At 37.5% G+C, this 13305-nt stretch overlaps 1 protein-coding gene across 1 annotated transcript in view; it reads right to left on the reverse strand.

Moving 5' to 3' along the window:
* Positions 1 to 1360: 1360 nt before the first annotated feature.
* Positions 1361 to 13305, reverse strand: part of LOC132559742 (ATP-dependent RNA helicase TDRD9-like) — a gene marked incomplete at its 3' end in the record, with an annotated part of 28715 nt that continues 16770 nt past the window's right edge. The window contains exons 15-23 of the mRNA XM_060224367.1: positions 12351 to 12513; positions 11855 to 11982; positions 8640 to 8741; positions 8330 to 8449; positions 8051 to 8158; positions 7566 to 7669; positions 6256 to 6333; positions 4814 to 4927; positions 1361 to 1448 (exon numbers count right to left, since the gene is read on the reverse strand). Of these exons, the coding sequence (XP_060080350.1) occupies positions 1361 to 1448; positions 4814 to 4927; positions 6256 to 6333; positions 7566 to 7669; positions 8051 to 8158; positions 8330 to 8449; positions 8640 to 8741; positions 11855 to 11982; positions 12351 to 12513 (1005 nt within the window). The remainder of the gene's footprint in view (positions 1449 to 4813; positions 4928 to 6255; positions 6334 to 7565; positions 7670 to 8050; positions 8159 to 8329; positions 8450 to 8639; positions 8742 to 11854; positions 11983 to 12350; positions 12514 to 13305) is intronic.

A 13305-nucleotide genomic window follows, 5' to 3' on the forward strand; every position in this document is an offset into this window, starting at 1 on the left:
TAGGTGTGGAGAACAAGGTGTTCAGTGTAATAGATTCAGTGGTCTGTAACATTAACTGTGTATGTGTGGAGAACAAGGTGTTCAGTGTAATAGATTCAGTGGTCTGTAACATTAACTGTGTAGGTGTGGAGAACAAGGTGTTCAGTGTAATAGATTCAGTGGTCTGTAACTGTGTAGGTGTGGAGAACAAGGTGTTCAGTGTAATAGATTCAGTGGTCTGTAACATTAACTGTGTATGTGTGGAGAACAAGGTGTTCAGTGTAATAGATTCAGTGGTCTGTAACATTAACTGTGTAGGTGTGGAGAACAAGGTGTTCAGTGTAATAGATTCAGTGGTCTGTAACATTAACTGTGTAGGTGTGGAGAACAAGGTGTTCAGTGTAATAGATTCAGTGGTCTGTAACTGTGTAGGTGTGGAGAACAAGGTGTTCAGTGTAATAGATTCAGTGGTCTGTAACTGTGTAGGTGTGGAGAACAAGGTGTTCAGTGTAATAGATTCAGTGGTCTGTAACTGTGTAGGTGTGGAGAACAAGGTGTTCAGTGTAATAGATTCAGTGGTCTGTAACTGTATTAACTGTGTATGTGTGGAGTAATAGACAGTGGTCTGTAACATTAACTGTGTATGTGTGGAGAACAAGGTGTTCAGTGTAATAGATTCAGTGGTCTGTAACTGTGTAGGTGTGGAGAACAAGGTGTTCAGTGTAATAGATTCAGTGGTCTGTAACTGTGTAGGTGTGGAGAACAAGGTATTCAGTGTAATAGATTCAGTGGTCTGTAGCATCAACTGTGTAGGTGTTGAGAAGAAGGTGTTCAGTGTAAAAGATTCAGAGTATAAAGACATGATGCAGACATGTTTGTACACTCAACTAGATTCTGAGAGCTAAATATGAACGAATATGAAGATGAAATATTTGACCCGTGACCTTAATCTGTATTTACAGACTTTCTTAATGTGAATGTAAGAAACTACAATATTCAATGCGACAGCTGAAATTAGAAGTTCAAACTTTGACCTTTTGTAATGATATTCCTTTGGGAGATGAGATGCAGAAAATAAAACTTTGACCTCTGTCTACTGACATTCCTTCAGCTACTAAAATTGAAATGTTGACCTTCACCCTATGTTCACAGATGTTCTTAGTGTAACTGAGATACAGGAGTTTAAAGTTTAAAACATTTACTGCAAAATGCATGAAACAATATTTTCGGATATGATAACCTATGTTTGTTGAAGAAATTTTACAGCTTGGTTTGTATGAATAGCATTCGTGGTGAAAATTGCTTGGCTTAAAGCTTGCAGACATTGATTTCAATGTGAATATAATTAACTTGAAAGGCACATTGGTTTGAGAAATGTTACCTCAGTAACACACAGCTGGACAGATGAGGAAGAGGGTGGAGGCAACATGTACTTTTGGATGTCCTGGGGCTGATTGGACACAGTGATCCTGAAAAAGATAAACAAAAATGTTTGTGAGTTCAGATCCACTAGTGTCACACTAAGAGGAAAGAGAGTTTGTGAGTTCAGATCCACTAGTGTCATATTAAGAGGAAAGAGAGTTTGTGAGTTCAGATCCACTAGTGTCACATTAAGAGGAAAGAGAGTTTGTGAGTTCAGATCCACTAGCATCACATTAAGAGGAAAGAGAGTTTGTGAGTTCAGATCCACTAGTGTCACATTAAGAGGAAAGAGAGTTTGTGAGTTCAGATCCACTAGTGTCACATTAAGAGGAAAGAGAGTTTGTGAGTTCAGATCCACTAGTGTCACATTAAGAGGAAAGAAAGTATCATTTTAAAATAATAAAATTTTTAGTGGCCATCTACAGCTAATCAAAATGTTGCAGGCCAAACTGACAAATTCTGAACTTACTACTGTAGTGTTAAGATCTCTAGAGTAGGTTTTTTTGGAGGTAAATGGATAGCCATTCAAAAACTCCAAAATGACAGCTTGTTGGCTCTTTGCAATATTGACAGTAAGGTTTAAAGAAAATCAGTTCATTAGTTATTGGGAAATCTGGTCAAATTCTATGATACCACTTGTTGCTACTTTGATACCCTTTGGGCCAGGTGAGCTAATAAATATGTATCCATACAGCCTACAAATTTGGTACAATTCTTCTACAGACACTAGATACTTTGTTGTACAAGGTTTTAATAATTCATCCTATGAAGTCTTAGTTATAACAATAAAAAAAAGATGAAATAAGATGGAACATAGGTTTTAGTTTTACAGCTGGTAAAAAAAGCATCAAAAACAAAAATGCACCTACATTCTATAACAGTTTGCATATTATTATATCAGTACTGGTTGGGTGGTCCTTTATTTCTCGTTTGCAATGCATGTTGACTTTCTGTATCTTGGTTTATTTGTCTTCATTTGAAATCCTGTTTGATGAAGTTTAATTCATTATCGACTCTAGCATATTTCATTCTTAGTTTAATTTTATGTACTGTTATACAACCATGAAATGACTGACATTGAGTTTAGGTTGTAAGATAAAACCATCAAGATCTATAAGAACATCACTGAGAGTAAGGACGTATAGATATTTGATTGTGGTATGAAATAGTACATGTATTACATATAATAGAAACGTATACATTAAAATACTGTGTATCAGTGTTTATTGACAAACATAAAAGCATTATTTCATTTTAGTGCCATAATGTCCAGATATAAAACACTGCAACGTGTCGTGATTATTTCTATGAAATTATTTATCTATATACACTGTCGTGATATCTATCCTCGCGAGAAGACTTTGAACACAATTGTCACAAAATGTATTTCGATGGATTATTATCTTTTGTATCTAAAAGTTATATCTCAGGTGTTTAACATATGGTAAGTTATCTGATTAGTTATGACTTATGAGTGATGTTGAATGAAGAATGTTTTATAGGCAAATGACCAAGGATTCATAGAAATCCTTGAACTTACAATTTCTCAGAAAGTTGACATATTTCATCAACGTAAGGTGACATACAATTACACATTTATGTACACAATTATGAATCTAATTAAAATTTTGATTTTTCTGATGTTTTTGATGATAAAAACAAGGATTAAGTGACGTGATGGGTGGGGAAGAAGCAAACAGAGAATATGTTGTGCACGATGTTGTGTGACAAAAAATGACATCAGGTAGATATTATACTTGTCCGCTGGAAGGCTGTAACAGCCTACGTAAATAGTTTTATTCGGCCATGTATTACAGTCAGATATTGATTTCCAGTGTACAAGTACATGGCTATTTATGGAGATTTACGAGAAATTATAGTCATGTCTAGATTATTCAGTAGAGTTTTAGACAACAGTACGTTTGTTTCACAGACTTTTCAATTTACTTATTGTTATCATATAATTTTCAAAAGTGAATAGTATTTCAAACATCTATTTGATAAATCATGTTGTGAAACTCAATCTCAGAACTCTGTTGTGGTAAAATTACTGAAAAGAAACAGAATTACAAACTTCCAGTTTCAGAGTTATGCTGGATATCAGTTACCCTTTTAAATATGTATGAACATCTATGCAACACTAATATCTTCCATAGAATAATCGAAAATATTTAAACAACTTCAATTTTGTTGTGGAATTAAGACCTTATCGCAAAATATAAGTGTATCAGAAACTTTAAGGGAGATAAATCAAACAGTGTTGATGATTTTTCTTCCCAACAGAAATAAGCGTAGTGATATCTGCATGAAATAGTTCCAAGTTGATGTTTCAGACCAAATTTTGTCAAAATCCACCAAGTTGTTAAGCAACAGTGTATTGTTTAAAAGGAAAAGTTTATGGATGGCGAACCGTGCATGGGGCACAACGATGGATGATGCATGATAGCAAAAGGTCATTTTGACCCTTTGGGTCAAATGGCCTCACAACATCAACTATAAATGATTTAATTTCAAAACTCATTTCATATTCTTTCTGTGGTGGTATATGAGTGCTGTTGGGTCTTTTTGCAGTGTACACTTCTGTTTAAGCTATAAAAATATCCTAGCTAGGAGCTAGCAGCTGATCAAGGTGATGGCTATAAACACCAAGCATCCTACAGATGCAAAGCATTTGAAAAACAGTGATACTTGTATTCTATATGTGAATTTAGTCGAAAAGAAATCTGCATATTGCCCTGCGATCTCAGAAGTAACATATCAGTACATATTATGGCCTAATGTAGCCCCAGGCACCGAACGGTCGGCTTGTCTGAAAAAACCGATATATTGGATAAATTTGTATTTTTGATGATCAGTATAAAAACTTATCTTATGAAATAAAACTTGATTAATATTTCCAATCTGTATGTGTTAAAATAACATTATTCAGTTACCAATGATTTAGATGCCAAACTGCAGCTCTCTAACTCGGTGAAACAATAGACGTGTACGATATGGTTTCAATTTGTCATCAGATAACTTTACATTATATTTATTATAATCCCCCCTTTAAGGGTAGGTAATGGGTTAAAAGCCTACCCTTGACAGGCCAAGGCACTGGGGCAAAGCTTGCCACTGTCACAACAGGTGTTGATTTCACAGTCTGCTGGTCAGAACCTGGGCCTTGATCCTTCAGGTAAGGTCGGTTTTCATTACTGATTTTCAGCGTATTTCAATCATTTCAGTCACAAAATTGGTTAGGTATTTGTAATTGAGATGGATCGATATTGGAAGGTTTTTATTACTACAATAAAGAGGATATCATTCTGTACATGGTCGTTTTGTTTTGGTTTGGGGTAGTTGCAATGTATCTCAACGAAATCATATCTCCAATGAATTTGAATAGATGTAAACTTGAGGTAAAATGACATACCTGTTTGTACGTAAACAGCCCGCTTGTGGCTCCTTTGCTAATTCCTGCTGCTCAACAAGGCTATACGCTTCCTCTCTTGACAACAGTTGGATCTCCAGTGGTAGACGCAGCTGTCTGTTGCATATAGTAACACAGTGTAACATACAGACTGGGCAACACAGTTTAACACCCACGTAATGTCACATTTGTTAATGTCACTTTCTGGTTAATATCAAAATTCTTGAAACACCAATTTTTTCCCAGTATATTTTATATAATCCAATATCTGATAATGTCACTTATTTTTATGTTTGCAACACTCAATATCACTTCATTTTGATGACTATCACAAACAAACACAGCTTAATCACAGATAAGTGAGGTCAGAATCTATGGATTCATGTCTGAAGGGTCATATGTCACACTTGGACACATTATGTAAACATGGTCACTGCCCTACTTGCCAACTTTTCACACCTTGTGACTCCTCAATACGACGATTGACCCTCTTACCTGAAAGGTCCAGCCAGGTGAAAGGAAGTCTTGTGTGTGTGTTTTTTTTTTATTTGGTTAGCTCATTTCAAGTGTTAAAATGGGTTTAAAACCCTTTGTCTCTTTGAACTTGTCACCATGCAACCAATGACATGGTCGTTCAAGATAATTTGTGATAGTAGTTTAGGTATATTGTAAAGAATAAACAAACAAAAGTTTAGGAAAATCACTGTTCTTATGGGAAAAACAAATCAAATTACAAATTTCTTGTCTTCAAACAATTTCTGTTAAAAACAAGGACACAGTCATCAAGATCCCCGCCAATGTTCATTTCTAAAATATATACATTTAAAGTAAGCAACATGGAAAAGATATCTGGCCACAGCAACCTCATTAAATATGCACAGAATTTGCAGACAATTAAACTTGAACAAAGGATTAAGGTAAAAAGTCTACCAAGCAAGTCTCCTCGTAATTCATTTGTCCCTTCAAAGATAACATGCAGAAAGCATTCAGTTAGAATACCAAATGACCTCAGCCAATCAGGTCACAGCAGTCTCATAAAATATGCATAGAATTTGACGATAATCAAACCTGAACCTGCAGAAAGATTTTCCATACAGTGATGAAAGAAATTGGTCAATCAGGTCACAGCAGCCTCATTAAATATGAGCGGAATTTACTGAAGTTTGTCAAATGTAGGCAAGGGATTAAGGTAACAAGTGTACCAACCAAGTTTCATCAAAATCCTACCAGTCCTTCAAGAGATATCATGCAGAAAGCAGTATTTGGATAGATGGAAGAAACCCATTTGAATATCCCCTGCTGACTTTACTAGGCAGGGGATAACAAGTCAGTTTGACAGATCAGAAAATTCTCCCAGACAAATGGAAAATATTAAGCAGGTTTTACTGTACAAGTACAAGAGATAAAAGTAATAGAAGTATAACACAAATAACAAAAAAACACACCTGAGTTTGACAGATGAATAAACTCCAGGATGAATTTTCCCTTTGTATTCTGGTTTCCACTGGAAGCTGATGAAGGCCCTGAAATAAATCTTCCATTGTTAAAAATTAACATTAGAGAGACTAATAGCACACTCCTACAATATCACTCTCACAGCACGCCCCTCCAATACCACTCTCACAGCACACCTCTACAATATCACTCTCACAGCACACCCCTACAATATCACTCTCACAGCACACCCCTACAATATCACTCTCACAGCACACCTCTACAATATCATTCTCACAGCACACCCCTACAATATCATTCTTACAGCACACCTCTACAATATCACTCTCACAGCACACCCCTACAATATCACTCTTACAGCACACCTCTACAATATCACTCTCACAGCACACCTTTACAATATCACTCTCACAGCACGCCCCTCCAATACAACTCTCACAGCACACCTCTACAATATCACTCTCACAGCACACCCCTACAATATCACTCTCACAGCACACCTCTACAATATCATTCTTACAGCACACAATATCACTCTCACAGCACACCCCTACAATATCACTCTCACAGCACACCTTTACAATATCACTCTCACAGCACACCTCTACAATATCACTCTCACAGCACATCTCTACAATTTCACTCTCACTGCACAACTTTACAATATCACTCTCACTGCACACCTTTACAATATCACTCTCACAGCACACCTCTACAATATCACTCTCACAGCACACCTCTACAATATCACTCTCACAACACACCTTTACAATATCACTCTCACAGCACACCCCTACAATATCACTCTCACAGCACACCTCTACAATATCACTCTCACAGCACACCTCTACAATATCACTCTCACAGCACACCTCTACAATATCACTCTCACAGCACACCTTTACAATATCACTCTCACAGCACACCCCTACAATATCACTCTCACAGCACACCTCTACAATATCTTCCTCATAACACACCTTTACAATATCACTCTCACAGCACACCCCTACAATATCACTCTCACAGCACACCTCTACAATATCTTCCTCATAACACACCTTTACAATATCACTCTCACAGCACACCTCTACAATATCACTCTCACAGCACACCTCTACAATATCTTCCTCATAACACACCTTTACAATATCACTCTCACAGCACACCTCTACAATATCACTCTCACAACACATCTCTACATCAGCGTCAAAATATGCTTATATTTACACTTTTACAAACATTTGTTTTTAACATCCATTTTTGTTTGATCAAGAAAATGAACAATGCTGCTACATACTTTGTCTCCTCAAAAAAGGCAGTAGGTCTGTAGCCAATATCTCTAAAATGGTCTTCTACAACACTCTTGTAAAGACTTCCCTGATTGGCCGGTAAACCTTTCACCTACAACCAATAATAAACAAGTATGATGATGTACACAGTATCGGGAGGGGTTGTGACCTGACAGTAGTGTACCAATGTACCATAACAGTGATAAATTGGTCATGACATCACACAATTACCTACAATAAATGTGTTGAAGGGGTCAAGACCTGACACAATTACATACCATAACAGTGTTGAAGGGGTCATGACCTGACACAATAACATACCATAACAGTGTTGAAGGGGTCATGACCTGACACAATAACATACCATAACAGTGTTGAAGGGGTCATGACCTGACACAATAACATACCATAACAGTGTTGAAGGGGTCATGACCTGACACAATAACATACCATAACAGTGTTGAAGGGGTCATGACCTGACACAATAACATACCATAACAGTGTTGAAGGGGTCATGACCTGACATGATCCGGTTGGACTCCTGCTCATCTATTGGTTCCTTGATGAAGTAGTTGGGGTAGAAAGCACCTGCCATTATCACCTAAAAAACCAGATTGAAGTGACAGTCTGTTAAAACCTACAAACAATGATTCTGTTTCATTCCCAGCCCTTCTAGGCTTTGTTAAAAGGTAATTAATCAATTCTAAAAACTAACAAATGATGAAGACCATATCTTTAACTGTTTTATATATATCAAGATGCCTCGTCATACCTTTAATAGCAGTCGTTCTTGGTCCTCCGAAAACTTTCGTTTGTAGTTTGGAATCTGTTTTGGTTTCTGGATGTTCAAGTTGCCCAACCTTGACTCCAGCTCCTTTACTAACTCCTGGACCTGAACACAATTAAAAACTTTTGGTTTACAAAAAATCAAAATAAATAGGCCTTTATCCTTTTGTGCAATCATCCTTAAAACAGAAGTAGTGGGGACATTTTTCACTTGTCTTGATATTTCTAATGACCTTGTACAGGCATTGAATGAAATTTTCAGGTACCTATGTTGGATTGATTTGTATGACACCTACCTCATACAAGCGTTTGATCTGAAGGAAGTGCATTCTACCCCATGAAACCTCCTTTTGACTGCGACGCTTGAAATCACCTAACAGCTTCCTCTTCTCCCATTCCTGTGAAATATTAGGATAATAACACAATTTGTTGAACAATGAAAGATCACTGAAGGATCTTGGCAGCTACCATTATTTGATCTTTAAATGTAGGATCTTTTCCCATTCTATTTTTCTTTTCCCTGTTTTCATTCTTCATTATATAAAATGTGCGAATTCCTGTGAAGAAATAGTTATAATTATCTTGACTTGTCCAATAAAAGATGGTTCCCTCCAAGTATTATGTTTTTCTGATTGTTCCCACATCAAAAGGGCTCAACAACAGAATAAAGTTAACCTATGTCTGAAAGATCCATCTCAGGAAATAGCAACATCAAACTATCACTGAAGATGTAACAAGTCAGCTTTTCTAATCAGAGGCAAAATCAACAGGACACAACTAGGGACCAAGTGGAACCTCCATATGTAGACACACTTATCCTGTAGATACAACTAGGGACCAAGTGGAACCTCCATATGTAGACACACTTACCCTGTAGACACACTTACTCAGTAGACACAACTAGGGACCAAGTGGAACCTCCATATGTAGACACACTTACCCTGTAGACACAACTAGGGACCAAGTGGAACTTCCATATGTAGACACACTTACCCTGTAGATACACTTACCCTGTAGACATTGAGGATTGTGATAGTCACTGCTAGACCTATAAGCCTACTATAGTTTATGTCTGTAGACACACTTACCCTGTAGGCACACTTACCCTGTAGGCATTAAGGATTGTGATAGTCACTGCTAGACCTATATACCTACTATAGTTTATGTCTGTAGACACACTTACCCTGTAGGCATTGAGGGTTGTGATAATCACTGCTAGACCTATACGTCTACTATAGTTTATGTCTGTAGACACACTTACCCTGTAGACACACTTTCCCTGTAGACACACTTACCCTGAAGGCATTGAGGATTGTGATAGTCACTGCTAGACCTATATACCCACTATAGTTTATGTCTGTAGACACACTTACCCTGTAGACACACTTACTCAGTAGACACAACTAGGGACCAAGTGGAACCTCCATATGTAGACACACTTACCCTGTAGACACAACTAGGGACCAAGTGGAACTTCCATATGTAGACACACCTACCCTGTAGATACACTTACCCTGTAGACATTGAGGATTGTGATAGTCACTGCTAGACCTATAAGCCTACTATAGTTTATGTCTGTAGACACACTTACCCTGTAGGCACACTTACCCTGTAGGCATTAAGGATTGTGATAGTCACTGCTAGACCTATATACCTACTATAGTTTATGTCTGTAGACACACTTACCCTGTAGGCATTAAGGATTGTGATAGTCACTGCTAGACCTATATACCTACTATAGTTTATGTCTGTAGACACACTTACCCTGTAGGCATTGAGGGTTGTGATAATCACTGCTAGACCTATACGTCTACTATAGTTTATGTCTGTAGACACACTTACCCTGTAGACACACTTTCCCTGTAGACACACTTACCCTGAAGGCATTGAGGATTGTGATAGTCACTGCTAGACCTATATACCCACTATAGTTTATGTCTGTAGACACACTTACCCTGTAGACACACTTACTCAGTAGACACAACTAGGGACCAAGTGGAACCTCCATATGTAGACACACTTACCCTGTAGACACAACTAGGGACCAAGTGGAACTTCCATATGTAGACACACCTACCCTGTAGATACACTTACCCTGTAGACATTGAGGATTGTGATAGTCACTGCTAGACCTATAAGCCTACTATAGTTTATGTCTGTAGACACACTTACCCTGTAGGCACACTTACCCTGTAGGCATTAAGGATTGTGATAGTCACTGCTAGACCTATATACCTACTATAGTTTATGTCTGTAGACACACTTACCCTGTAGGCATTGAGGGTTGTGATAATCACTGCTAGACCTATACGTCTACTATAGTTTATGTCTGTAGACACACTTACCCTGTAGACACACTTTCCCTGTAGACACACTTACCCTGAAGGCATTGAGGATTGTGATAGTCACTGCTAGACCTATATACCCACTAGACCTATATACCCACTATAGTTTATGTCTGTAGACACACTTACCCTGCAGACACACTTACCCTGTAGGCATTGAGGGTTGTGATAATCACTGCTAGACCTATATACCTACTATAGTTTATGTCTGTAGACACACTTACCCTGTAGGCATTAAGGATTGTGATAGTCACTGCTAGACCTATATACCTACTATAGTTTATGTAGACACACTTACCCTGTAGGCATTGAGGGTTGTGATAATCACTGCTAGACCTATACGTCTACTATAGTTTATGTCTGTAGACACACTTACCCTGTAGACACACTTTCCCTGTAGACACACTTACCCTGAAGGCATTGAGGATTGTGATAGTCACTGCTAGACCTATATACCCACTATAGTTTATGTCTGTAGACACACTTACCCTGTAGACACACTTACTCAGTAGACACAACTAGGGACCAAGTGGAACCTCCATATGTAGACACACTTACCCTGTAGACACAACTAGGGACCAAGTGGAACTTCCATATGTAGACACACCTACCCTGTAGATACACTTACCCTGTAGACATTGAGGATTGTGATAGTCACTGCTAGACCTATAAGCCTACTATAGTTTATGTCTGTAGACACACTTACCCTGTAGGCACACTTACCCTGTAGGCATTAAGGATTGTGATAGTCACTGCTAGACCTATATACCTACTATAGTTTATGTCTGTAGACACACTTACCCTGTAGGCATTGAGGGTTGTGATAATCACTGCTAGACCTATACGTCTACTATAGTTTATGTCTGTAGACACACTTACCCTGTAGACACACTTTCCCTGTAGACACACTTACCCTGAAGGCATTGAGGATTGTGATAGTCACTGCTAGACCTATATACCCACTATAGTTTATGTCTGTAGACACACTTACCCTGCAGACACACTTACCCTGTAGGCATTGAGGGTTGTGATAATCACTGCTAGACCTATATACCTACTATAGTTTATGTCTGTAGACACACTTACCCTGTAGGCATTGAGGATGGCGATACAGTCACTGCTAGACCTATATACTTACTATAGTTTATGTCTGTAGACACACTTACCCTGTAGGCATTGAGGATGGCGATACAGTCACTGCTAGATCCAGCAGACCACTCCAATTTGTGTCTATATGCCTCCAGATGTTTTTTGTATGGACTGGCAAATACAGATTTCAGTGACAGTGCTGCAGCTATTGATTAAAAGCATTTGTCAGTAAAGAATTATAAGATATCTAGAATTGATCTATTTCATTTCGAAAAGAAGTTGACAATATGAAAGATTTTTTTTTTTAATAATCAGTTACATATGAAGCAAAGTAGCTTGTTTTATTGACAAAAAGAACTGAAGGTAACTTTCACACCCATCAGAAAATTACAACAACCATCATAAAACTATCACATCCATCATCACAGAACTACCACATCCATCACAGAACTACCACATCCATCACAGAACTACCACATCCATCACAGAACTATCACATCATCTGAGGCAATGCTTCAGCTATCTACGGTATCAGGCAGTAAATCATCTTGACTATAGTACTGAAAACTTTACCTATGATGAGACAATCTTCCAGTAGTCCAAACACATGGCCCAGGATAAGCAACTTTCCGAGGCGAACATCGAGAGGAACATCAGCTAACACTCGCCCGACAAAGGTCAGCTCACCATCATGGCGACTATCTGTTTCATTAGTTGGGGTGCTCAGTGCTCCTACCTGTGTTCGCATATCAAGTTGTCATTCCTATCAGTAAACAGTATGTTGAACAATACCCTACCTTTACAACAGGAATTTAAAACAAAGGTAATCTGTATACTAAACAACTATGGTTAAAGAATTAGATTTAATTACATTTAATATGTGTCTCAGTACAAAGTCAATAACAGATCTAGTTACAGTTAATATGTGTCTCGGTACAAAGTCAATAACAGAAATCTAGTTACAGTTAATATGTGTCTCGGTACAAAGTCAATAACAGAAATCTAGTTACAGTTAATATGTGTCTCGGTACAAAGTCAATAACAGAAATCTAGTTACAGTTAATATGTGTCTCGGTACAAAGTCAATAACAGATCTAGTTACAGTTAATATGTGTCTCGGTACAAAGTCAATAACAGAAATCTAGTTACAGTTAATATGTGTCTCAGTACAAAGTCAATAACAGAAATCTAGTTACAGTTAATATGTGTCTCAGTACAAAGTCAATAACAGAAATCTAGTTACAGTTAATATGTGTCTCAGTACAAAGTCAATAACAGAAATCTAGTTACAGTTAATATGTGTCTCAGTACAAAGTCAATAACAGAAATCTAGTTACAGTTAATATGTGTCTGTACAAAGTCAATAACAGAAATCTAGTTACAGTTAATATGTGTCTCAGTACAAAGTCAATAACAGAAATCTAGTTACAGTTAATATGTGTCTCAGTACAAAGTCAATAACAGAAATCTAGTTACAGTTAATATGTGTCTCAGTACAAAGTCAATAACAGAAATCTAGTTACAGTTA

The sequence above is a fragment of the Ylistrum balloti genome, unplaced genomic scaffold, assembly GCF_031769215.1.
Source record: "Ylistrum balloti isolate Yb309-2 unplaced genomic scaffold, AGI_CSIRO_Ybal_v1 Utg370962, whole genome shotgun sequence".
Classification (NCBI taxonomy): domain Eukaryota; kingdom Metazoa; phylum Mollusca; class Bivalvia; order Pectinida; family Pectinidae; genus Ylistrum; species Ylistrum balloti.